We start from the raw sequence: 27,992 nt of genomic DNA on the forward strand, positions 1-27,992 counted from the left end.
CTCCAAGGAATAGAGTCCCAGCCTACTCAACCTCTCCCTGTAGCTCGCACCCTCTGGCCCAGGCAACATCCTCGTCAATCTTCTCTGTGCCATTTCCAGCTACAATTGTGAGGACAGTTGTAGATAGCGCCAGGGTCTCAGCATCAACCCATAGCCTGTGCCGGATACAGTTTGAACAGCAGGAAGCTGCAGATGTTGGTTTCCACTGAAGATAGACACAAAATGCTGGAGTAACTCAGCAGGACAGGCAGCATCTCTGGGGAGGTGACGTTTCGGGTTGAGATCTTTCCTTAGACTGAGAGTCAGGGGAGAGGAAGACACAGAGATATGGGAGGGTAAGGTGTGAAAACGAGAGATCAAGATGGACGAAGGTGATGGAAAATGTAGAATAGATCATTGTTAGCTCGGGGAAGGTGACAATGAGGTGTATAAAGTAACATTTAATCAGGAGGACAGTCAGACTGTTCGGAGAACTTGGATGGGGGAAGGACGGAGAGAGATGGAGAGCAAGGGCTACTTGAAGTTAGAGGTCAATGTTCATACCGCTGGGGTGTAAGCTGCCCAAGAAAAAATATGAGGTGCTGTTCCTCCAATTTACATTGGGCCTCACTCTGACAGTGGAGGAGGCCCTGGACAGAAGGGTCAGTGTGGGGGAAGGAACTGCAGTTGCTGGTTTAAATCCGAAGATGGACACATAAAGCTGGAGCAAATGGAGAGATGGAATGGGTGACGTTTCAGGTCGAGACTGAAGAAGGGCCTCAAACCGAAATGTCGCCCATTCCTTCTCTCCAGAGATGCTGCCTGTCCCGCTGAATTACTCCAGCATTTTGTGTCTATCTTTAGTTCAGTTTAGTTTATGGTAACGTGTACCAAGGTATTGTTGCAGGCTCTCCAGTCAGCAGAAGGACGGTACATGATTACAATCCTGCCATTTCTTTAGTCAGCGGGTGGTGAACCTGTGGAATTAATTGCCACAGAAGTCTGTGGAGGCCACAAGTCAGTGGATATACTTAAGGCAGAGATAGATAGATTCTTGATTAGTGCGGGTGTCAGAGGATATGGGGAAAAGGCAGGAGAATGGGGTTAGGAGGGAGCGATAGATCAACTTGAGTGGACTTGATGGGCCGAATGGCCTAATTCTGCTTTTGATAAGGGAATATCATAGTTAAGTAAGAAATGTTGTTGGTACACAAAAATGCTGGAGAAACTCAGCGGGTACAGCAGCATCTATGGAGCGAAGGAATTAGGCAACGTTTCGGGCCGAAACCCTTCTTCAGTTGGAGTAGATATTGTGGAGTGTGGAGCGATTGTAATATGTGATGGTCAGAACATAAGGTCATAATTGATGGGGCAGAATCGGCACAGCGGGTCAGGATGGAAGCTGGGTGTCTGGCGCTGTGAGGCAGCAGATCAACCCGCTGCGCCATCGTGCCGCGGGAGGAAAGAATGGTTCTGGGACAGTACAGCTGTGAGAGTCTCCATCGACTTTAGTTTAGACCTGAGATACAGCGCGGAAACAGGCCCTTTGGCCCACCGAGTCCGCACCGACCAGCGATCCCCGCACACTAACACTGGGGAGAATTATTTACGTTTCAACCAAGCCATCTAACCTACAAACCTGCACGTCTTCGGGGAGTGAGAGGAAACCGGAGCACCCGGAGAAAACTCACGCAGGTCACGGGGAGAACGTGCAAACTCCGTACATACAGCACCCGTAGTCGGGATCGAATGCGGGTCACTGGCGCTGTGCCGCCGCGAGGCAGCAGCTCTACCCGCTGCGTCACCGTGCTGCCCAGCAAATGGATGGAGGGCAGCCAGCGTAGTGACAAGCCCGTGTCAACAGCGCCATTTTCCCCGCTGCTGAGGGACGGAGGTGACCCTGTAATTAAAAGCAGCGGCAATTAGATGTGATCTTGAGGACTTGCCGCTACACACCAGGGGGATGTGACTGGTCCGTACACCCTGCGGTGATTGTCATGGCAGCAGGCAATTCAATCAGCAAGGAGCTATCTCTGTGGTGGAGACCTGGGCTCTGCATGCCCTCTCATGGCCATCAGGGAATGTGTACAGGGAAGCTTCAGCCCATGGGTGGGAAGCTACTGCATGCTGTTCATCTGTTCCACACACAACCATTCTCACTTGCTGCAGCTCAATGTGTAAACATAGTACACTGTACACTATATAATGGACCAGTGACAAGGTTCAGTGTGTGTATGTACACATGCACTCACACACACACACACACACACACACGCACACATATATACACACACACGCACTCACACACTCACACACACGCACACATATATACACACACACACGCACACATATATACACACACACACGCACACATATATACACACACACACTCACACATATATACACACACACCCACACACACACAGTACACTGTAAACTATGTAATGAACCAGAAACAAGGTTCAGTGTGTATATATACACATACTCACACACATGCACGCACTCACTCACACTCACACACATACACACACACACACACATATATACACACACACACACACACATATATACACACACCCACACAAACACACACACACACACACACATAAACACATGCACACACACACACACACACACACATAAACACACACACACATACACACACCCACACACACACACACACACACACATACACACACACACTTTAACACACACATACACACACACATACACATACACCCACACACACACACACACACACATACACACACACACACTTTAACACACACATACACACACACATATACATATATTCTGTATGAAAGAACTGCAGATGCTGCTTTAAATCAAAGGCAGACACAAAATGCTGGAGTAACTCAGCGGGACTGGCAGCGTCTCTGGAGAGAAGGAATGGGTGAAGTTTTGGGTCGAGACCCTTCTTCAGACTGAAGACTATATATATACATATACACATATACACACACATACAAGCATTTGCGCACATTAAAAACAAACAATAATAGTGTAATAATGATAATAATAGTCTGTGTAGTTCACAGCTTATTTGAGGTTGTCGTGTTTAATAGCCTGATGACTGTGGGGAAGAAGCTGTTCCTGAACCTGGACGTTACAGTTTTCAGGCTCCTGTACCTTCTTCCTGATGGCAGTGGTGAGATGAGTGTGTGGCCAGGGTGGTGTGGGTCTCTGATGATGCTGGCTGCCTGTTTGAGGCATAGACTGCGATAGATTCCTTCGATGGTGGGGAGGTCAGCGCTGGTGATGGGCTGGGCAGTGTTTACCACTTTTTGCAACCTTCTTCGATTTGATTTTTGCTGCTGGGATTTGCGGTGAGAAATACAGTCTGTGCTTTTGACCGAGAGGGAAAGGTGCCTGAATATTTAATCAGTCTTAATTACTGCTTCCTTGGAATACTAAATATAGTGTTAATCTGTGATCTTTCATGAGAAGATCCTTGATTATCAAAAAAACAACTGGAAATGCACTTGCGGGATTGTATCATTTAACAGCTATTAAGCCTGGAATTAATTGCAGCTTTGAGATCCGAGATTTCACACAGTTGCAGATGGAGGCCGTGAAGATGGGGTGTTTCTCTGGCGTGTTCTCCTGTAAACCTTCAAGAAAGAGTTAGATGTAGCTCTTTGGGCGAACGGAATCAAGGGATATGGGGAGAAGGAAGGAACGGGGTACTGATTCTGAATCATCAGCCATGATCATATTGAATCTTACAAAATTCTTAAGGGGTTGGACAGGCTAGATGCAGGAAGATTGTTGCCGATGTTGGGGAAATCCAGGACAAGGGGTCACAGATTAAGGATAAGGGGGAAATCTTTTAGGACCGAGATGAGGAAAACATTTTTCACACAGAGAGTGGTGAATCTGTGGAATTCTCTGCCACAGAAGGTAGTTGAGGCCAGGCTATATTTAAGAGGGAGTTAGATGTGGCCCTTGTGGCTAAAGGGATCAGGGGGTATGGAGAGAAGGCAGGTACAGGATACTGAGTTGGATGATCAGCCATGATCATATTGAATGGCGGTGCAGGCTCAAAGGGCCGAATGGCCTACTCCTGCATCTATTTTCTATGTTTCTATGAATGGCTGTGCTGGTTCGAAGGGTCGAATGGCCTGCTCCTGCACCTTCTTTCTATGTTTCTATGCTTGCCGGCCTGATATCCTTGTGTTGATCTGCTGGTGATGAGCTGCGTGGTTGGAGCAACCAAGAGAGCTGTGTGATGATAGATGTAAAGGCTTCACTTCAGTTGAGTTTATTGTCACGTGTACCGAGGTACAGTGAAAAGCTTTTGTTGCATGCTATCCAGACAGCGGAAATACAATACGTGATGAAAATTGAGCCATTCACAGCGTACATGATAAGGGAATAACGTTTAGTGCAAGGTAAAGCCAGCAAAGTCCGATCAAGGATAGTCCGAGTTTGAAGAAGGGTCTCGACCCTGAAACTTCGCCTATTCCTTCGCTCCATAGATGCTGCCTCACCCGCTAAGTTTCTCCAGCATTTTTGTCCACCTAAGAATACCCGAGGGTCACCAATGAGGCAGATAGTGGTCCAGGACCGCTCTCTGGCTGTGGTAGGGTGATTCAGTCACCTGATAACAGCTGGGAAGAAACTGTCCCTGAATCTGGAAGTGTGCCTATTCACACTTCTGTACCTCTTGCCCGATGACGAGTGTGGCAGGTGTGTCAGAGAGGGAGTGTCAGGGTGGGCCAGTCTTGGGGAGAGTGTTTTCGGGAGGTGTTGTGTCGGGGAGAGGGTGGTACAGGGAGGATAGACACCAGTGTTGGAGTAACTCAGCGGGCCAGGCAGCATCTAAATGTTCTCAGCCATGCAGCCCATTGAACAAGCATAGATTCATCGGTCTGAATGGCCTCTTCCTAAGCTGAGAAAGCTTAGTTTAGTTTGGAGATACAGTGCAGAAACAGGCCCTTCAGCCCTTCGAGTTCCTGCCGACCAGCCCATTAACACTATCCTACACACACTAAGGACAATCACTATTAACCACTGAGTCCACGCCGATCAGCGACCCCCAGTATACAAGCCAATTAACCTACAAACCTGCACGTCTTTGGAGTGTGGAAGGAAACCGGAGCACCCGGAGAAAACCCACGCAGGTCACGGGGAGAACGTGCAAACTCCGTACAGACAGCACCCGTAGTCAGGATGGAACCCGGGTCTGTGGCGCTGTGAGGCAGCAGCTCTACCCGCTGCGCCACCATGACGCCTGGTTTCAAAGATGATATCTGTCTTCTTCAGGACAGCACCAGAGCAGTGGGTGCTAGAGGTTTGAGGGTTGTTTCTGCATTCTGGGTCACCCACTCACTAACTCTCCCCCCCCCTCTCTCTCTCTTCTTTGCCCCAGCAGCCAAGGAGGAGTCTGTGGCCACCTTCAAGGGCACCGAGTTCTTCTGCTACGACCTGTCCCACAATCCCATCCAGAGTAGCAGCGACGAGATCACCCTGTCCTTCAAGACTCTGCAGCGCAACGGGCTCATCCTGCACACGGGCAAGTCGGCCGACTACGTCAACCTGGCACTGAAGAACGGGGCCGTCTCGCTGGTCATCAACCTGGGCTCCGGGGCCTTCGAGGCCCTGGTCGAACCCGTCAACGGGAAGTTCAACGACAACAACTGGCATGACGTGAGGGTCACGCGAAATCTCCGTCAGGTAATGACCTCAGAGTAACCTCTCCCCCTCCCCTCGCCACTCCCCTCCTCCCCCATCCCACCCCCCCCTCCCCTCCCCCATCTTCCCCCCACCTCCCCTCTTCCCCCCACCTCCCTTCTCCACTCCACTCCCCCCCACCTCACCACCCCACCCCTCCCCTCCCCCATCTCCCCCCACCTCCCCTCTCCACTTCCACCTCACCACCACTCCCCTACCCCACCTCCCCTCTCCCTCCCCCTCACCCTCCTTCCCCCCTCCCCTCCCCTCCACCCCTTCCCCTCTCCTCCACCTCCACCTCCTATCTCCTTACTCCCCCTCTCCCGCCCTCACCCCCTCCTCGCCACCCCCTCCTCTCCCTCTGTCTGAATGCTCAGGCTCTTCCTGTCCAGCACACATCGTTCACTTGGCATTTAATGTTGGCCCACGTCCCTCTGTGACACTTTATTGTCATGTACCTAGGCACAGTGAGTGGGAGCCTTTGTTTTTACATACAATCCGGTAACATCACCCAGCAGCCTTCACCTGGACAGCACACACAGTCTCCACGTTTCTGGCACCGACAGTGTTTCAAGGTTTGTTGGTACAGACTTACCTTCCCGTAGCGGTGAACCAGGACCACCAGGCCCCTCTTCATTCTCTGACCCCCCCCTCCCGCCCGCTGGGCCCCGCTTCATTCTCTGCCCCCCTACCCCGCCCCCCCCTTCCCACAAGGTCCCTCTTTGTTCTATGTAGGAAGCAACTGCAGATACTGGTTTATACCAAAGATAGACACAAAATGCTGCAGTAACTGAACGGGACAGCAGCTCGTTCCATACACCTGTTTGAAAAAGGTATGCTCCCCAAGTTCCTATTAAGTCTTTGTGTAAGAAGTAACTGCAGATGCTGGTTAATCCGAAGACAGACACAAAATGCTGGAGTAACTCAACGGGACAGGCAGCATCTCTGGAGAGAAGGGATGGGTGACATTTCAGATCGAGACCCTTTCTTCAGACTGGTTAGGAATAAGGGAAATGAGAGATCTAGACGGTGGTGTGGAGAGATAAAGAACAATGAATGAAAGATTCTTTATTCAATTTTTCAATTTTCAATTTAAAAAACTTTACTGGCATGATAAAAAATACATTGTTATATTGCCAAAGTATAAAACATGACATACATATTTAAGATGCATAAGTATATATACAAGTATACAGTGCATGGATAGATATGTCCCTGTACATAAACTCGCATTATCTCTGTTTGCTTTGTCGTTACCTTCCCCCACCCAACAATGATCTATTCTATATTTTCCTTGATCTCCATCCCCATTGTCGTGTTTTCACACCTCACACTTCCTTATCTATGTATCCTCCTGTCCACTGACTCTGTCTGAAGAAGGGTCTCGCCCCGAAACGTCACCCATTCCTTCTCTCCAGAGACGCTGCCTGTCCCGCTGAGTTATTCCAGCATTTTGTGAAACGTCACCTATCCATGTTCTCCACAGATACTGCCTGACCCGCTGAGTTACTCCAGCACTCTGTGAAACGTCACCTATCCATGTTCTCCACAGATGCTGCCTGACCCGCTGAGTTACTCCAGCACTCTGTGAAACGTCACCTATCCATGTTCTCCACAGATACTGCCTGACCCGCTGAGTTACTCCAGCACTCTATGAAACGTCACCTATCCATGTTCTCCACAGATACTGCCTGACCCGCTGAGTTACTCCAGCACTCTATGAAACGTCACCTATCCATGTTCTCCACAGGTACTGCCTGACCCGCTGAGTTACTCCAGCACTCTGTGAAACGTCACTATCCATGTTCTCCACAGATGCTGCCTGACCCGCTGAGTTACTCCAGCACTCTGTGTCTATCTACACTCTATGACTCTATGATCTATGTCCAGATGATCGGGTCTAGAAGGGCCTGTTGTCACTCTATACGTTAGATTGCTGTCACATGGAAACCAGCTTGCTTGGAGAAGAAACAGGGATGGGAGGGTGAAGAGGTAGCACACAAGACGATGATTGTTATTATTTCTCTGATGGGCCCTGCGAGGAAGAAAGATTAAAGCCTGAGTGACAGAAACACATGAGATTTAACGGGCTTAATTACTGTCAACAGACCTTTAACACAAAGGCTTTATTGTAGTCACTGGTCGGTAATTATGAGTTACTATTGTCAGTAGATCTGCAGCAAAAGTTTATGAAATTAAGTGGTTTGCTGAAGGTAATTATTATATTATTAAATGCATGGTATTAATTGTTCCAGTGGCGAGGCTTACTGTATTAATTACAACGTTGCAGGAAGCGGTGAAGGGCTAATCCCAGCTTGCAGATGGATCCTTCCCATGTTCCCCCAGTCTAAGTGCCTTGTGGTACACGACAGGCCCGCTGTTGGAGCATGGCGGGCAGTGCAGGGTGCCGGGTGATTGTGGTGGGGAGAGTGACAATAGACAATAGACAATAGGTGCAACAGCCCTTCGAGCCAGCACAACCATTCACTGTAATCATGGCTGTTCATCCCCATTCCTGCCTTCTCCCCATATCCCGTGACTCCGCTATTTTTAAGAGCCCTATCTCTTGAAAGCATCCAGAGAACTGGCCTCCACCGCCCTCTGATGCAGAGAATTCCACAGACTGTGGAATTGGAGGAGTGTGGAGGAGTTCAGTTACAGCAAGAGATTGGGCAGGCTGGGCTTTCAATCCCTGGAGCGCAGGAGGCTGAGGGGTGACCTGGATGGAAGGCATGAAGATTATCAGAAACACACACAGGGTAGAGAGTCTAAATTTTTTTTTTCCTGGAGTAGGGATGTCAGGAACATGAGGGCACAGGTTAATCTGAGGATGAAGGTTTTTAGAGTCTGAAGAAGGGTCTCGACCCGAAGCGTAACCTATTCCTTTTCTCCAGCGATGACAATAGACAATAGGTGCAGGAGTAGACCATTCGGCCCTTCGAGCCAGTACTGCCATTCAATGTGATCATGGCTGATCATCCCCAATCAGTACCCCGCTCCTGACTTCTCCACATATCCCCTGACCCACCGAGTTACTCCAGCATTTTGCGTCTATCTGCGGTGTAAAGCTGCATCTACAGTTCCTCCCCAAGTGTTTTTTGGAGTGGTTGATATCTGGAACATCTGATGGTCAGATGCAGTCATTACATAGAAACATAGACAATAGGTGCAGGAGTAGGCCATTTAGCCCTTCAAGCCAGCACTTCCATTCAATATGATCATCCTAAATCAGTACCCCATTCCTGCTCTGCAATGATTGAACAGCAGAGTAGACTCGATGGGCTGAATGGCCTAATTCTGCTCCTATGTCTTATGGTCCATGGTAGTGCAGGAGGTGGCCTGTGGTGTTCCGTTGCCGACGTGTAGGTCGGTTCAGGACACTGATGGTTGTAGGAAAGGATATATAAGATTGTTAATGGCTTGGACACACTAGAGGCAGGAAACATGTTCCCGATGTTGGGGGAGTCCCGAACCAGGGGCCACAGTTTAGGTTTAAGAATAAGTTTAAGAATAAGGGGTAAGCCATTCAGAATGGAGACGAGGAAACATTTTTTCTCACAGAGAGTGGTGAATCTGTGGAATTCTCTGCCTCAGAGGGCGGTGGAGGCAGGTTCCCCGGATACTTTCAAGAGAGAGCTAGATAGGGCTCTTAAAAATAGCGGAGTCAGGGGATATGGGGAGAAGGCAGGAACGGGGTACTGATTGGGGATGATCAGCCATGATCATATTGAATGGCGGTGCTGGCTCGAAGGGCCAAATGGCCTACTCCTGCACCTATTGTCTATTGTCCATTGATAGACACAGAATAACTCAGCGGGACAGGCAGCATCTCTGGAGAGAAGGAATGGGTGACGATTCGGTCGAGACCCTCCTTCAGACTGAGAGTCGGGAGAGGGAGAAACAGAGATAAGGAAGGTTAAGGTGTGAAAACGAGACATCAAAGTGGACAGATACAAAGGAAAATGTTGAATTGTTAGCTAGGAGAAGGCATTCAAAGATAGAATTTAACCAGGAGGACAGAGACTGGTCGGAGAAGTCGGATGAGGGAAGGACGGGGGGAGAGGGAAGGGAAGGAGCTGAGTGGCAGTGTGACCTCTGGGTCCCCTCTCCCTCTTCTCGGCAGCCCAAGTGGGCTGGAATAATTACATGTACTTAAAGCGCGTTATTGAACCGGGAACAAATTGGCCCAAGTCAATACAGCTCTTTAAAGCTGCAAATATTGCTGCAATTGGTAGCCTAGCAACGGTGCTTGTAAGTGACACGACAATATTGCAGGTTGATCCAGAGATTTCTTGCTGCTGGGGTCTTGGTGTTGGGGCGGGCTGCCTCTGCTAGAGTTATCGAGTGGTACAGCACGGAAACAGGCCCTTCAGCCCAACTTGCCCACGCCGGCCAACATGTCCCAGCTACACTAGTCCCACCTGCCTGCGTTTGGCCCATATCCCTCCAAACCTGTCCTATCAATGTACCTGTCCAACTGTTTCTTAAAACAGTCCCAGCTGGATAGTCCCAGCCTCAACTACCTCCTCCAGCAGCTCGTTCCATACACCCACCACCCTCTGTGTGAAAACGTTACCCCTCAAATTCAGATTAAATCTTTCCCCCCTTCACCTTAAACCTGTGTCCTCTGGTCCTCGATTCCCCTACTCTGGGCAAGAGACTGTGCATCTACCCGATCTGTTCCTCTCATGATTTTATTCACCTCTATAAGATCACCCCTCATCCTCCTGCGCTCCAAGGAGTAGAGTCCAAGCCTGCTCACCATCTCCCTGTAGCTCACACCCTCCAGTCCTGGCAACATCCTGGTGAATCTTCTCTGCACATCCTCCAGCTCGCTCTCTCTGTTTGCCTGGCTGACTCACTACGGAGGTCCCAGCAGGACAACGTACCGCTCTGGGGGGTGCTGCATGGTCGGTGGGTTCCCCCTGCAGCACCCTGGGGTGGGGGGGTAGGGGGTATAGTAGCTAAGTCCACCAATACAAGATGTGTCTGCTCTCTCTCACGCTGCTGTCTGTGAGATCTTGCTGTGTGCACCTTGTTGACTCAGCTTCACTCCAATGACGTGCAAGCTTGTAGGTTAGTTGGCTTCTGTAAATTGTCCTTAGTGTGTAGGATTGAACTAGTGTTGAACAGGGGGAGCCCACTCGGCCCCTCAGTGCTGCCCCACCATCCGAGATGATCAGAGCTGAGCTATGCTGCCCGCGCCCTCTTCTGGTTAGTTTATTGTCCCGTGTACCGAGGTACAGTGAACAGCTTTTGTTGCGTGCTATCCAGTCAGCTGAAAGACAATACATGATTACAATCGAGCCGTCCACAGTGTACAGATACAGGATAAAGGGAATAATGTTTAGTGCAAGGTAAAGCCAGCAAAGTCCGATTAAAGATAGTGCCAGGGTCTCCAATGAGGTGGATCATAAGGACATATGGAATAGGAGCAGAATTAGGCCATTCGGCCCATCAAGTCTACTCCAGCATTCAATCATGGATGATCTATCTCTTCCTCTCAACCCCAGTCTCTTGCCTTCTCCCCATAACCTCTGTCATCCGTACTAATCAAGTGAGTCTGAAGAAGGGTCTCGACCCGAAATGTCACCCATGCCTTCTCTCCAGAGATGCTGCCTGTCCCGCTGAGTTATTCCAGCTTTTTGTGTCTATCTTCGGTTTAAACCAGCATCTGCAGTTCCTTCTTACACGAGAATCTATCAATGTCGGCCTTAAAAATACCCATTGACTTGGCCTCCACAGCCGTCTGTGGCAATGAATTCCACAGATTCACCACCCTCTGACTAAATAAATTCCTCCTCATCTCTTTTCTAAATGAACGTCCTTTAATTGTGAGGCTGTGCCCTCTGGTCCTAGACTCTCCCACTAGTGGAAACATCCTCTCCACATCCACTCTATCCGGGCCGTTCACTATTTGGTAATGTTGCCTGCACGTTAATCCAATAAACTACGATCGCCGAAGGGTTGGGTGAGTGGGTTTACTTCCTGGAGTGTGAACGGCCACCATGAACGATCTTTGCTGGACAGGTTAATTCCTGAGCTGGGAATGTACTAGTTGAGACGATGCTTTGTTCGGCTAAACTGTGCTGAGTGTGACAATCGACGTATGACCTTGTTCGGCAGCGTGATCTGTTGCAGGGGATGGGACAGACTGCGGCTATTGGGGTCCATCATCCCCACACCACAACAAGGGACTTGTCAGCCACCCTGCCCTGACCCGACCCACGGTCAACGTAAGGGTCAATGTTGGCCTGCAGCCTCGCACACTGCAACCCTGTGTGTGTATATGTGTGTGTGTGTGTGAATGTATGTGTGTATGTATGTGTGTGTGTGTATGTGTGTGTGTGTGTGTGTGTATGTGTGTGTGTGTGTGTGTATGTATGTGTGTGTGTGTATGTATGTGTGTGTGTGTATGTGTGTGTGAATGTGTGTGTGTGAATGTGTGTGAATGTGTGTGTGTGTGTGTGTGAATGTGTGTGTGTGAATGTGTGTGTGAATGTGTGTGTGTGAATATGTGTGTGTGAATATGTGTGTGTGTGTGTGTGTGTGTGTGAATGTGTGTGTGTGAGTGTGTGTGTGTGTGTATATGTGTGTGTGTATGTGTGTGTGTGCATGTGTGTGTGTATGTGTGTGAATGTGTGTGTGTGTATGTGTGTGAATGTGTGTGTGAATGTGTGTGTGTATGTGTTTGAATGTGTGCGTGTGTGTGTGAATGTGTGTGTGTGAATGTGTGTTTGTGTGAATATGTGTGTGTGAATGTGTGTGTGTGAATGTGTGTGTATGTGTGTGAATGTGTGTGTGTGAATGTGTGTCTGTGAATGTGTGTGTGTGTGTGTGTGTGTGTGAATGTGTGTGTGTGAATGTGTGTGTGAATGTGTGTGTATGTGTGAATGTGTGTGTGTGAATGTGTGTGTGTGAATGTGTGTGTGTATGTGTGAATATGTGTGTGGGAATGTGTGTGTGCGTTTGTATGTGTATGTGTGTGTGTATGTGTGTGTGTGAATGTGTGTGCGTGTGAATCTGTGTGTGCGTGTGTGTGTGTATGTGTATGAATGTGTTTGTGTATGTATGTGTGTGAATCTGTGTGTGTGTGTACGTGTGTGAATGTGTGTGTGTGTGAATCTGTGTGTGTATGTGTGCGTCTGTTTACAGATGAATGGGAGTGTGTATGCCAGTTTGAGTGTGTGAATGTGTGAGTCTGTGTATGCGTTCATGTACAGAGGCGTGGGAGTGAGTGTGTGTGCATGTGTACGTCTGTGTGTGTACTGATGCATGGGAGTGAGTGTGTGTGTGCCAGTGTGAGTGTGTGTGTGTGCATGTGTACGTCTGTGCGTGCATTCTTGTACTGATGCGTGCGTGTGAGTCTGTGTGTGTCCTTTTTTTCCCTTAACAAGGAGCTTTTATTCAATTGAACACAAAAGCAACATAGTGAACAAAATCAAGACTGCCATTGGCAGTTTACAATCACTTATCAGAGTCTGAAGAAGGGTCTCGACCCGTAACATCATCCGTTCTTCTCTCCAGAGATGCTGCCTGTCCCGCTGAGTTACTCCAGCATTTTGTGTGTACAGCAGATATCACATTAAAATGTTGTCAATTTATCTAGAATACACTCGCCCCCCCCGGGGCGACCAGCGTTCACGGACGTCCCTGTGGATATCGCGTGATCCCTCTCCAGGGACAAGCGGGCACTGAGGTCGGCCCGGAAGAGGGGCAGGCAGTTCAGCTCTCCCTTGCCCAGGGAGTGTGTGCGGGGAAGGTGAAGAGGGAGGATACCCACGGTCTACTAATGCATGCTCCGTATGCCAGAGGCTTCAAGTGTTTGAGGAGAGGTTACTGTCAGACAGTGAGGCCGATTGGCTTCAGTGCCTGCAGTGAGGGAAGTAATTGATGTGTCAGTTTGTGGCTTTGCATGGTCTATTGCTGAAGGACCTTCAGATGTTCTAGTGAGATGGGAGGCAGGCTGCCAATATCGAGCTTCGTTACATTTGAGATTGTTTTAGTAAGATGAGGGTTGCTGTGTTGCCTGTGTCCACAAATCCCCATTCACCACAATCTCTCTCCATGTTGTGGCTCGCTACTTCATAGGTCACAGGAGCAGAATTAGGCCATTCGGCCCATTGAGCCTACTCCACCATTCAATCATGGCTGATCTATCTCTCCCTCTCAACCCCATTCTCCTGCCTTCTCCCCATAACCTCTGACACCCATACTAATCAAGAATCTAGCCATCTCCTCTTTAAAAATACCCACTGACTTGGCCTCCACAGCCGTGAATTCCACAGATTCACCACCACCACCACCTAAGAACATTCATTTAAAAGAATTCCTCCTCATCTCCTTCCCAAAAGAACGTCCTTTAATTCTGAGGCTATGACCTCTAGTCCTAAACACACACACACACACACGGACACACACACACAGACACACATACACACACACACACACAGACACACACACACACACACACACAGACACACACAGACACACACACACACACACACACAGACACACACACATACACACACACACACACACACACCCACACACACACACACACACAGACACACACACACACACACACACACAGACACACACACACACATACACACACACACACATACACACACACACACACAGACACACACACAGACACACACACACACACAGACAGACACACACACACACACACACACACACACACACACAGACACAGCGCCGGAGGTGGGGCTCACACCCAGGTCTGTGGAGCTGAGAGACAGCAGCTCGACCCGCTGCGCCACCACGCCACCCCTCGCTTTGCTGTGCCACGGGACGGGCAGCAAGGTGTCTCTCAATCCCTGGCTCCGAGCAAGAGTGGGCGCGGGTTCCCCACGCAGGGCAGCCTGCCCGTGTCCCCTCCAACAACCCTGAGGTGCAGGCGGAAGCGAGGGGGGCGGCGGGTGGCAGCAGTTGTCAGATGCTCTATACGTCTGTGGCTGTAGTTGGGGTGTGAGTGGCAGCCAGCATGGTTGAGGTGCTGTGTCATTAAGACAGATGGTTTCCGCTGGTGCTCCAATAGGTGCTGAGGTTATCCGGCTCGAAGATCAATGATTTTCTGCACAAAACCAATTTTGCTGGCCGCAAGGTCATCAATCACTTTCAGATCCTATTTAAAATCAATATTGCAATCAGGGCTTGGTGCCGAGTCATGGGATCTACCTCCGGCCCATTAGTCACGCTCTCCTGCTAGTCAGCTTGGCTGTGGACAAGGGTGTTCCAGACCATCCCCTCCTATCCCCAACTTCCCGACACACTGCCTCCTACAGAAGACACCAAACGCTGCAGTAACTCAGCAGGACAGGCAGCATCTCTGGAGAGAAGGAATGGGCGACGTTTCGGGTCCAGACCCTTCTTCAGACTGAAAGTTACGGTAAAGGGAAACATTAATTGGCCTTCATTGCGAGAGGATTTGTGTTTAGGAGCAAGGAGGTCCTACTGCAGTTGTACAGGGCCCTGGTGAGACCACACCTGGAATATTGTGTGCAGTTTTGGTCCCCTAATTTGAGGAAACATAGAAGTATAGAAAATAGGTGCAGGAGTAGGCCATTCAGCCCTTCGAGCCTGCACCGCCATTCAATATGATCATGGCTGATCATCCAACTCAGTATCCTGTACCTGCATTCTCTCCATACCCCCTGATCGCTTTAGCCACAAGGGCCACATCTAACTCCCTCTTAAATATAGCTAATGAACTGGCCTCAACTACCTTCTGTGGCAGAGAATTCCAGAGATTCACCACTCTCTGTGTGAAAAATGTTTTTCTCATCTCGGTCCTAAAAGATTTTGCCAGTGTGCCAGCGTGTGTGCGCATGTGCTTGTGTATGTGTGTGCGTGTGGTGTGTGAGCGTGCCTGTGTACATGTGTGTCTATACATGCCTGTATGTGTGTGCGTGCGTGTGGAGTGTGACTGTGCTTGTGTACATGTGTTTATACATGCCTGTATGTGTGTGCGTGTGGTGTGTGACTGCCTGTGTACATGTGTGTCTATACATGCCTGTATGTGTGTGCGTGTTATTCTGCCCACACACATAGGCACTGATTCAGGTCCTCTTCGGTGAGCTGGGTGGGGAGGAGAGGGCGATACAGCGGGTAGAGCTGCTGCCTCACAGTACCAGAGACCCGGGTTCCATCCCGACTACGGGTGCTGTCTGTACGGAGTTTGCACGTTCTCCCCGTGATCTACGTGGGTTTTCTCCGGGTGCTCCTGTTTCCTCCCACACTCCAAAGACGTGCAGGTTTGCAGATTAATTGGCTTGGCATAAATGTAAATTGTCCCTGGTGTGTGTGGGATAGTGTTAGTGTGTGGGGGTCGCTGGTCGGTGCGGACTCGGTGGGCCAAAGGGCCTGTTTGCGCATTGTATCTCTAAACTAAACCAGTGTAATGGGTGAATGCTGGTTGGTGTGGAATCGGTGGGTCGAAGGGCCTGTTATTTCTAAACTAAACCAGTGGGCCCCTGGCCAGTGACCATCAGCAGTGGGTGTGGGTTGGGGCCAGCTGTCAGGCCACTCACCGTTACATTGTCCACTAGACCTCACCTCTGGGACACACAACTGGGAATAGGAAAGCCCCCATACACTGGCCTTACAACTCTTACTGGAGCAAGAACCCTTGCAACAGGTCACGTTGTCGCTGCCACCGCCGTTAACTAACGCAGATTCTGCTTTGCCTTGCTGCACAGATGAATCATTAACGACTTTCCCCCCGCAGGTCTGGGTGCTGCCGCTGCTGCTGCTGCGTATCTCTGGGCCATCTGCCCCACTTGACTGCGTTAATAACCTTCCTCCTGCAGGTCACTGCCCCGCGCATCTGACCAAAGAACGCTGGGCATACGTGGCAATAACGAACGATTGAGCCATTGGTCCCAGTTTGGCGTTACTCCTGATCATTATCCCTGTGGGAATGACGCCCAGCCTAACTCACCCCCAGCCCTGGGCTCCCTGTGGCTGCCTCCTGGGTCCAGGAGACTTGTCCCTGGCCTGAATGTGAGCCCGTAACGGCCGGTTTTCCTCGGGGTGTCATTGAGGCATGAACCCCGACAGGGCTGGTTACAGGTCAGGACCTTTGAACTCTAGGATCTGATGTCCCACTTGATGGGAATCAGGGGTCCACAGAGCAGGGCTAAGGCCATCACACAGCAGCTCAGAGCACCTGAGCCGTCCCCTGCCCACGGTCACCTTTACACCAGCTGAGGGTCCTGGCCTTCGCTCATTGGAGGATGGGAGGAAACCGGAGCACCCGGAGGAAACCCTCGCAGGTCACCCAACCCCTCTCCCTACACATGTCGATCCTTCTCCCTGGCCCCCACCTCCCGGGCCCTGACTCCTGACCCACGGAGAATGGGATCGCCACTGATCGCTCGGGTATAGTTGGCAGTTTCTGACGATCCTGCCCAGCACTGCGTGACTCAGTTGGCACCTCACGTTGTTTACCTCCTGCAAGGTGGGAGAATTGTGCATGAGAAGATGATTGAATCTATAGCTGGTTCCTGACTCTAATATGGGGTAATATGGGGGAAATCAGAATTGATGTTGCTCTTGCTGTAACGATGTGTTACACTGCTTGTGGTCAACATGCTGAAGTGGGTTCTATCTTGATGCAGACTGCAGGGAGGGCAACTGTTAAGACAAGGGAACAATGATCAGAGTCGCCCTGCCATCGGCAGTGTAATTTGGGGTAAACCAAGGAGCAGACAATTAAGGAAGTGGTGTGGTGTCAAATCATCTCCGGCCCCTGCCAACCGGCCCAACCTTGATGTAGCTCTCAGCTCGCTGACTCCCCCCACCCCACCAAGACCCCTCAAGCTCTCCCAACCTTTTGTAAAAATTAATTTGCCAATTCTGTGTGTATCTACTAACACGCTTTGAGAACTAACCTGTCGCCATTCACGGAATGTAGTCATTCTCTCTGTACTAACAGTTAACCCTGTTTTTGAGCTGATATAATACTACTAACCTTTTCAATTGCCATCATTTCTTTTGAGTGGAAGTCCTTATTGAGTTCACAGTCTCGTCATTCTGTTTCTGTTCCTTCCCCTGCCTTCCCTTTCGCCACAAAGCACTCAGGCATTGGACACGCAATGGTAAACAAACTGCATTATCTGGTAGATATCATTCTTACTGTCTTATCGTTTAGGTTTGTGTGTTTCCTCTATCACATTTTACTTTGAATAATTGACATCGATTTATAAAAAAAGAAAAACTCAGAATCAACATGGTTGGTAAAAAACTTTTGGCTTCCTTCCAGAACGTTCTTCATTTGTCTCGCTGCATATTTTATCGTTTCATCTTCCTTTTGAGTTGGTCTCTCTGGCATACGCACGCAATCACACACTCACGCACTCACACACGCCACACACATGCTTGCACACGTGGAGAGAAACAAAATGGTATGTGTTGGTGCCATGCTTGCCCATCTGTGCGCGCACAGCCAGGTCACGAGGGGTTTGGGGCAGAGGTGGTCTCTTGCTTCCACCGACCCCCCACCTCCCAAACCCCTGGAACCCACTGCAGCTCATTCTGCATGGCATGCTGGGATGTAACGCAAAGTCTTGGCTGCTCTCCTGTGTCTCCTCCTGTCTGCCATCATACTATCTCTCTCTGTCTCTCTCTCTCTCTCTCTCGTTAACTTGAACCCTGCTGTGCTCCTCATTCTTCCAAGAGTCACGTTTCCATTTTTGAAGGGGAGAGCCCGTACATTTGAACATTTGACCAAATGCGCCCTTTCTCCTCCTCCTCCTCCTCCTCTCGCGCTAAAGATGGGGCAGTGTTTGTCGGGGGACTTCTCCCTGCCCTTACACACGTCACCGATAAGGAGTTAGTGTAGCCCAAACCATGCATCCCAATCTGCTCTTCACCCACCTTGGAGATCACCTGGACTCTGGGACCAAGGACCTCTGGGACCAAGGACCTCTGGGACCAAGGAGCGGGCATCATTGAATGCTGAAGATGTTCCTTCAGGCTCAGTCCAATTCTGAGTTGCCGCAAGGCCTGGGAGATTTCTAGCTGCAGAAGGACGTGTGAAGAGACACAAGGCGGCCAATCTCCACCCAACCAGCTCTTGTGCCAACTTCCTTGGTTGGCGTGATGAGATGTGGGCGCTGCTGCTTATTCCGCATATTGTCCTTGCCGCCCAACTCTTCGCTGCCCATTAACAACTGGAGTTTAGAAGGATGAGGAGGGACCTCATTGAAACTTACCGAATGTGGAGTGGATGTGGAGAGGATGTTTCCACCAGAGGGAGAGTCTAGGACCAGAGGTCACAGCCTCTGAATAAAAGGACGTGCCTATAGAGAGGAGATGAGGAGGAATTTCTTCAGCCAGAGGGTGGTGAATCTGTGGAATTCATTGCCACGGACGGCGGTGGAGGTTGTCAAAGGATATTTTTAAGGTGTAGATTGACAGATTGTTGATTAGTGCGGGTGTCAGGGGTTATGGGGCGACTGCAGGAGAATGGGGTTGAGAGAGAGATAGATCAGCCATGATTGAATGGTGGAGTAGACTTGATGGGCTGAATGGCCTAATTCTGCTCCAGTAACTTATGAACTTGTAAATTGGAGGCATGAGAGACCCCTACTGTCCACAGATGATAATTCAACAGGTTACTGAACTTTGTGTAGGAAGGAACTGCAGATGCTGGTATACACCGAAGATAGACACATATGCTGGAGTAACTCAGCAGGTCAGACAGGAGAAAAACAGGTGACGTTTCAGGTGTAGTCTGAAGAAGGATCACAACCCGAAACATCTCCTATTCCTTTCCCCGCTGAGTTAATCCAGCATTTTGTGTCTATCTTCAGTAGCAGAACTTTCCCTGTTAAATCAGCACCTTGTTTCCGGCAGCCAGAGCTGCAGCAACAGAGGATGTTGGTTGTGTCAGAGTGTGTCACAGTGTGTCACAGTGTCGAGGGAGTGTGACTGATGAAACGGGTAAATTGCTAAATCTCTTTGTTGACCTGTTTCCCACGACTGACGTGAATTATTAAAGAGACAGATCATCTTAATATTAAAAGCAATATTAATTACCGATACTGAATCATCCCCCAGGTGGGGGTGGGGGTGGGAGCAGGAAATATGAATCACAGTACAGCCACAAACCGAAGATAGACACAAAAAGCTGGAGTAACTCAGCGGGACAGGTAGCATCTCCAGAGAGAAGGAATGGGCGAGATTCGCTTCAGTCTGAAGAAGGGTCTTGACCCGAAACGTCTCCCATTCCTACTCTCCAGAGATGCTGCCTGTCCCACAGAGTTATTCCAGCTTTTTGTGTCTATCTTTGGTTTAAAGCAACATCTGTAGTTGGGGTAAGGGAGCTGGGGAGAAGGGGTGGGGTGAGGGGGTGGGGGCAGGGTGGGGTGTTGGAGTAAGGGGGTGGGGGGATGGGGTAAGGGGGGGACGGGGAGGGGAGTTGGGGTAAGGGGGGGTGGGGGGGCGGGGTGGGGAGTTCGGGTAAGGGGGTGGGATTTTCGGGTTAGGGGGGTGGGGGACAGGGTGGGGAGTTTGAGTAAAGGGGCGGGGTGGGGGGAGGGGTAGGGGAGTTGGGGAGGAAGTGTTGGGGTGAGGGGATGGGGACAGGGTGGGGTAAGGGGATGGGGTAAGGGTGGGGGGGGCGGGGTGGGGTGATGGGGTAAGGGAGCTGGGGTGCCGGAAAGGGGAGAGGGTGGTTTGGGTAGGGGTGGGGTCGGGGTGGGGAGTCGGGGTAAGGAAGCTGGGGGAACAGGGTGGGGAGTTGCGGTTAAGGGGGTGAGGGGATGGGGGGTTAAGGGGGGGACGGGGAGGGGAGTTGGGGTTTAAGTGGGGTTTGGGGGGGGATGGGTAAGGGGGGGACGGGGAGGGAGTTGGGGTATTAAGACGGGGTGGGGGTTCAGGTAAGGGGGGGGGAGGACAGGGTGGCGGGAGTTGGGGTAAGGAGCTGGGGGGATCAGGGTGTGGAGTTGGTGGGTAAGGGGCTGGGCTTTGCCACTAGAGAATGTCAGGTGGTCTTTCCCTTGCTCAGAGCCTGGATTGGTGACAGAGGCTGTGTTGACAGGCGATTGTGACAGACCCATCACTGGCCCTCTCCCAGAGCTGGCTTTGTTTACATCAGCTTGTGATGAGTTGGTGACTTGCCGACAGTCTTTGACAGAGACACCTGTGTTTGTCACATGCTACAGACTGGATTTAACTTTGATATTGCTCTGTATGAATCCTTCTGTGGCCTCTCCAGCATTGTCTCTGCAACTCACTCCAACCCACACTCATCCAACCCACCGATCCTGTCATCCCCGGTCTCTCCACCAGTTACAGCCTCAAAAAACCCTGGGAATTTGTCCAGCCAAACCCTTGCCAATCATCTCCCTGTTTCCATAAGATCATAAGAGATAGGAGCAGAATTAGGCCATTCGGCCCCTCAAGTCTACTCCGCCATTCAATCATGGCTGATCTATCTCTCTCTCCTAACCCCATTCTCCTGCCTTCTCCCCATAACCCGTGACATCCTTTCAGCATGCAATGGCAGCACAGTGGCGCAGCAGGTAGAGTTGCTGCCTCACAGCTCCAGAGACCTGGGTTCGATCCTGACTACGGGTGCTGTCTGTACGGAGTTTGCGCGTTCTCCCCGTGACCTGTGGGTTTTCCCTGAGATCTTCGATTTCCTCCCACATTCCAAAGACTTGTCCCTAGTGTGTTTAGGGTGGTGTTCATGTGCGGGGATCGCTGGTCGGTGCAGACTCGCTGTTTCCGCGCTGTATCTCTAAACTAAACTAAAAAAGGAACTGGATATAAATGCAAGACTTGCGTTGCCTGGGAAACAGTGGCGACATGCTAAAAGCAGTCATCAATTACAAAGCTCTTTACAACATCTGCAGGGAGTAAAATGTATGGAATTAATGTAGACAAAGCTGTGGAGAGATGCCACACACACCGTCTCCAATCCTCAGTCCCTGGCAGAACATGAACGAGGCCAGAGTCCGTTCCCAGTCCCACTTCCCCTCACTGAGTCATTAGATCATACGTGATAGGAGCAGAATCAGGCCATTCGGCCCATCAAGAATACTCCGCCATTCAATCATAGCTGATCTATCTCTCCCTCCTAACCCCATTCTCCTGCCTTCTCCCCATAACCCCTGACACCCGCACTAAGCAAGAATTTATCTATCTCTGCCTTAAATATATCCACTGACATGACCTCCACCGCCATCTGTGGCAATGAATTCCACAGATTCACCACCCTCTGACTAAAGAAATTCCTCCTCATCTCCTTCCTAAAGGAACATCCTTTAATTTTGAGCCTACGAGCTCTGGTCCTAGACTCTCCCACTGTGGCTACAGGAGCGGTTCAGATGAATCAACTCAAGCTAATCTACGGAGCTGGGAATACTCGTTCAGCAAGGAGGCTCTTTGGAAGGCATGTGGTTGAACGATGAAGCAATACAGGGAGAGGTTAAGGAATAGTGAGCAGACAGACCTCAACGTGTGTACACAAAATTGCTGGGGAAACTCAGCGGGTGCAGCAGCATCTATGGAGCGAAGGAAATAGGCGACGTTTCGGGCCGAAACCCTTCTTCAGACTGATGGGGGGTGGGGGGGGGGAAAGACCTCAACGTGTATTCATTTGCTGATCCTGTCTAATGTTCAAGTTTCTTTGATTACACATTTATCATGATCAGAGCCTGACATGTGAAATTGGTGCAGTTTGAAATTGGATTTACTGCAGAAAAAGACACACTTAGTCAAAACAGATATCCTTTAATTCACTAAAAGTGCTTTCAAAAGCTTTGAACCTGCTGGTTACATTGAGTGACAGCAGAGAGTTTCCTTGCAAATTCAGGAGATTAAATGTGAAAGAAACTTATCTTGGGCCCAGGATAGATCACGTTTGTTTCGGAAGGAACTGCAGATGCTGGTTTACACCGAAGATACACACAAAACGCTGGAGTAACTCAGCGGGACAGGCAGGGTCTCTGGAGAGAAGGAATGGGTGAGATTTTGGGGCCAGACCCTTCTTCGGACTGAGAGTCAGGGGAGAGGGAGACACAGAGATATGGAAGGGTAAGGTGTGAAAACGAAAGATCAAAAGAGATGAGGCCAAGGAAAATGTAGAATAGATCATTGTTCGCTGGGAGGAGGTGACATCAAAGCAAACAGATCAAACTTTAGTGAAGGGGACAGTCCCTGGTCGGAGAACAGGGATGGGGGAGGGATGGAGAGAGAGGTCAAGCAAGGGTTAGAGAAGTTAGAGAAATCAATATTCATACCGCTGGGGTGTAAACTGCCCAAGTCTGTCTCCCTCTCCCCTGATTCTCAGTATGAAGAAGGGTCTGGACCCGAAACATCACCCATTCCTTCTCTCCAGAGATGCTGCCTGTCCCGCTGAGTTATTCCAGCATTTTGTGTCTATCTTCAGGACAAATTTGCTGCTATCTCAAGCCCTCAGATACAGGACCCCATGATTGTAAATTTACCAGTGTGATTCAGGGGCTGGCTTTCAGCAAGAGTTGTTTCACAAACCAACGCCAAAGGTGGCGAAAACTCTAGGGTTTTGGATTGGAGGTTGTTGTCAAGTCCAGACTAGTGAGCTGCGGCTTCATGGGGTCATGATGTATAACCATGCGGTGAACGGCCATCCTCAACACCTGTGGTCATAATTGATAGGAGCAGAATTAGATCATTCAACCCATCAAGTCTACTCCGCCATTCAATCACGGCTGATCTATCTCTCCCTCCTACTGCCTTCTCCCCATAACCCCTGACACCCGCACTAATCAAGAATCTATCTATCTCTGCCTTAAATATATCTATTTACTTGTGGCCTCCACCACCGTCTGTGGCAAAGAATTCCACAGATTCACCACCCTCTGACTAAAGAAATTCCTCCTCATCTCCTTCCTAAATGAACGTCCTTTAATTCTGAGGCTTTGCCCTCTGGTCCTAGACTCTCCCACTGGTGGAAACATCCTCTCCACATCCACTCTAGGTTCCCTCTCATTCTTCTAAACTCCAGCGAGTACAGGCCCACTGCCATCAAATGCTCATCATATGTTAACCCACTCATTCCTGGGATCATTCTTGGACCTGGATATACCAGGGTGATGGACAAATTGCTGGAGTTTTCACACTTCTGTACCACTAGGCCGATGGGAGAGGGGAGAAGAGGGAGAGACCTGGGTGAGACTGACTGGTCCTTGATTATGCTGCTGGCCTTGCCGAGGCAGCATGAGGTGTAGATGGAGTCGATGGAAGGGAGGTTGGTTTGTGTGTGTGTGATGGTCTGGGCTGCAACTGTCCACAACTCTCTACAATTTCTTGTGGTCTTGGATGGGGTTGTTCCCAAACCATTCTGCGATGCATCCCGATCAAATGCTTTCTACGGTGCATCTGTAGAAGTTGGTGAGAGTTGTTGGGGCCTTGCCGAACAGCCTAAGCCTTCTAAGGTGCTATCAAAGGCATTTATTGAAAGCAGTCCCACAAACACATTGACACAATGGGTCACGTATGGTCTTTCTACTGAGTGGATAGCACGCAACAAAAGCTTTTCACTGTACCTCGGTACACGTGACAATAAACTGAAACTGAACAGTTCCAATTGGAGTCTTGCAGCTAGATTGAGTATTCAGGAAGATATTCAGCTGGTCTGCATTGCCTGGGTCTCTGCTGAACCTGGGCTATGATTCAATTTAACAGAAATACATTTGTTGAAATTGTGTGACCCGATGGGCGACGAGTGGCAAACAGATCAAGGTTGTCTTTTCCGCTTGAACAGCTCATTGTTAAATAATAGCAGGCTGTAAAAACAGAGGCATTTTGCATAATTGCAGTTATAAGTCGTTGGCAATTGATGGGTGTCTAGGGAGTACATCCATCCATCGTGTGATGTGTGCTCTGTGATCAAATCTGTCTGATCACTGGATTTGCTGGTGTCAGTCTGGTCTTTGCCCGGCACAAGGGGATTGAGAACATCATTCAGCAAACGGTCTCGTCACACCCACGCCTACCAAGGTACAACTCAGGCGACTCAAGGCTCAGAGGCAGATCCACAATCACATATTACAATCGCTCCACACTATTAAATCTACAGCAACATTTCTTACCTATACATTGTGAACGGCTCGATGTCTGAAGGAGGGTCTCGACCCGAAACGTCACCTATTCCTTCGCTCCATAGATCCTGCCTCACCCGCTGAGTTTCTCCAGCATTTATGTCTAGGCTCGATTGTAATCATCTTTCTGCTGACCGCAACGAAAGCTTTTCACTGTACCTCGGTACACGTGACAATCAGTTCAATTTACTGTCACGTGTACCGAGGTACAGTGAAAAGCTTTTTGTTGCGTGCTAACCAGTCAGCAGAAAGACAATACATGATTACAATAGATCCATTTACAGTCTGTAGACACATGATAAGGGAATAACGTTTAGTGCAAGATGAAGCCAGCAAAGTCCGGTCAAGGATAGTCCGAGGGACATCAAAGACGAAGATAGTCACCGCTCTCTGGTTGGTGAGAGGACGGTTCAGTTGCCTGATAACAGCTGAGAAGAAACTGTCCCTGAATCTGGAGGTGTGCCTTTTCACACTTCAGTACCTCTTGCCTGATGGGAGAGGGGAAAAGAGGGAGTGGCCTGGGTGAGACTGGTCCTTGATGATGCTGCTGGCCTTGCTGAGGCAGCGTGAGGTGTAGATGGAGTCGGTGGATGGAAGGGAGGTTGGTTTGTGTGATGGTCTGGTCTGCTGGCCTTGCCAAGGCAGCGTGAGGTGTAGATGGAGTCGGTGTAAGGGAGGTTGGTTTGTATATTTGATGGTCTGGTCTGCTGGCCTTGCTGAGACAGCGTGAGGTGTAGATGGAGTCGATGTAAGGGAGGTTGGTTTGTATATTTGATGGTCTGGTCTACGCCCACTACTGTCTGCCATTTCTTGGACTTCCATACTCTCTGCTTCCACAATCGGCTGCAATAAAGTGAACCTCCACAGCCAGTGAGTTTTCTGAAGCACGTTTCAGTCGCCCTGCCCGTGGGCGTTTGGTCTCGAGAGCCGTTAACCCCAGGCTGGGTTTCTTGTGCAAGAGGATCACTGGATGGGGGACCGATCGACGGCACACAACACCCCCTGTCTCTGTGGCACGGATGGGTCAGTGTGACCTACGATGCCCAAGAGGCGAACGAGAGATTTGACGGCCACCTTTCCACTGATCTCCTCGATCGCTGATGCCAGGCAGATCTGCCTCGTCCAGCCTGGGGCCAGTCCAGCTTCACTTCACATCCCAAACGGGAGAATCCCCACCAGATGCCCGGTCTGCGGCTGCCTTTACTCTCCGCCCATCTCCTCTTTAAAAATGAATTCTGTCACTCTGTGTGTTTGGTGCTGTTTATTTTACCATCGCATGAAGCTGTGTTTGCTGTTGCAAGGCGCTGCATGTCTGAACTTGCAAAGCCATTTCTTGCATGGCCTGTGATCACTGGTGGGTCATTTTGGAATGCACTCTCAACCAGTTGCCCTTACTACTAATACAATTAACAGAACTGTGGCTATGACAAAGGCCATTTTTGTGTCTGACAATTGCTTCTTTACTTTGTTGCCACTAATATTCTCCTGCAAGGATCAGAAATCAGAACCAGTGAATCAGACAGAGTCCCTCGAGTGCTGTGTTCCTGCTTGGATTACTCCCCAGGTTGCTGATTCCCCCTTTGTTCAACAACAGACTTGTTAGACTGTCCCATAATACAGTGAATCTAATCTAAAACAGGACAAAATAATGCTGGAATCACTAAGTCGGATAGTCAGCAAGAAAGAATATTAGCCCACCTGAAGCATTAATCCTGTTTCTCTCCACAGATGCTGCCTGACCAGCTGAGTGTTACCAGCATGTTCTGTTTTATTTCAGATGTCCTGCCTTATCTAATCACGTTTCCTCCGACGACCTCCAACAAACAAATGAGGTCTAGGGAATGATAAAATCGGGCACGGATCCCGCAATTTGTTCACGAAAGCCATAGGTTTAGGCGATGGGCTATCATGCATTAAGACCTTGCAAAGATGCATCGATCAAAGGAATGAAGCGAGTAGAATTAGATGAAATAGTTTTTCACACTTGACAGTCAGATAGTGTCAGGAGATCACAAGCAAACATTCACAGAGGTTGTTATTTACTATTTATTTATTTGTGGTGACACTAAAGCTGGTTACTTCAAACCACTGGTCACTAGTTGTAGAAACATAGAAAATGGATGCAGGAGTAGGCCATTTGGCCCTTCGAGCCAGCACCGCCATTCAATATGATCATGGCTGATCATCCACAATCAGGGCCTGTTTCCACACTGTATCACTCTATGAGTTACACTATCCTACACACACTAGGGATAATTTACATTTACACCAAGCCAATTAACCTACAAACCTGCACGTCTTAGGGGCATGGGAGAAAACCGGAGCACCCGGAGAAAACCCAGGCAGGTCACGGGGAGAACGTGCAAACTCCGAACAGACAGCACCCGTAGTCAGGATTGTCAGCAGTACGCCCTGAAGATCGTGAAGATATTAGAGTGTCATAAAACCAGGTCAGGGAAGGGAATTTGCCCTCCTTGGCCAGTATATTCTCCAGAGCCCTCTCCTTCTTTAGTATGGGAACTGGAAAAATGTCTCTTCCCAGATTCTGTCAATTGGAGATTTCATGAACTTCCCAGAAGATACAAAATGGATTAAATGGAGGAGATTCCCAGACTTGGCATCTCTCTGGAAAGGTCCAAGCAAGGTAGCAACGTAAGGGGCAGTTAGGCAGAGGCAATAAATTCAGACCCCACTGTCGATGAGAGTGGGTGGTCTTTTCACCACACTTGTTGGAGATGAGGAACGTTGCCACGGATCGGGGGGGGGGGGGGGGGGGGGGGCTGTTAGACCGCACGTCCAACTTTCAAACCTTCAGTCTGAAGAAGGGTCTCGACCCGAAACGTCACCCATTCCTTCTCTCCAGAGATGCTGCCTGCCTGTCCCGCTGAGTTACTCCAGCATTTTGTGATGATCTTCACATCTCCTTGTTGGAGCTGCAAATCCATGGAATCGCTCTGGTTAGGTTGCAGGTCGGGAATGAAGTCAGTAGACAGGGGCGGCACGGTGGCATGAGCACCAGGGACCCTCGTTCCATCCTGACTACACTACGGGTGCTGACTGTGCAGAGTCTGCACGTTCTCCCAATGATCACCATGGTTTTCTCCAGGGAAGAGCCAGGGGCGAACGTACATTCAAGGGGAAGCTGGAGATGTCACACAGGGCTTGCAGCATTCAGCTGGACAGTGCAGAGACTGCCAGCCT

General features: G+C 49.7%; 1 protein-coding gene across 1 annotated transcript in view; it reads left to right on the forward strand.

Moving 5' to 3' along the window:
- LOC116968467 (neurexin-2-like) overlaps positions 1 to 27,992 on the forward strand; it is a 240,277-nt gene that overhangs the window by 162,436 nt on the left and 49,849 nt on the right. The window contains exons 5-6 of the mRNA XM_033015231.1: positions 5,372 to 5,676; positions 17,775 to 17,798. Coding sequence (XP_032871122.1) covers positions 5,372 to 5,676; positions 17,775 to 17,798 — 329 coding nt within the window. The remainder of the gene's footprint in view (positions 1 to 5,371; positions 5,677 to 17,774; positions 17,799 to 27,992) is intronic.

Source organism: Amblyraja radiata, chromosome 45, assembly GCF_010909765.2.
Source record: "Amblyraja radiata isolate CabotCenter1 chromosome 45, sAmbRad1.1.pri, whole genome shotgun sequence".
Taxonomy (NCBI): Eukaryota; Metazoa; Chordata; class Chondrichthyes; order Rajiformes; family Rajidae; genus Amblyraja; species Amblyraja radiata.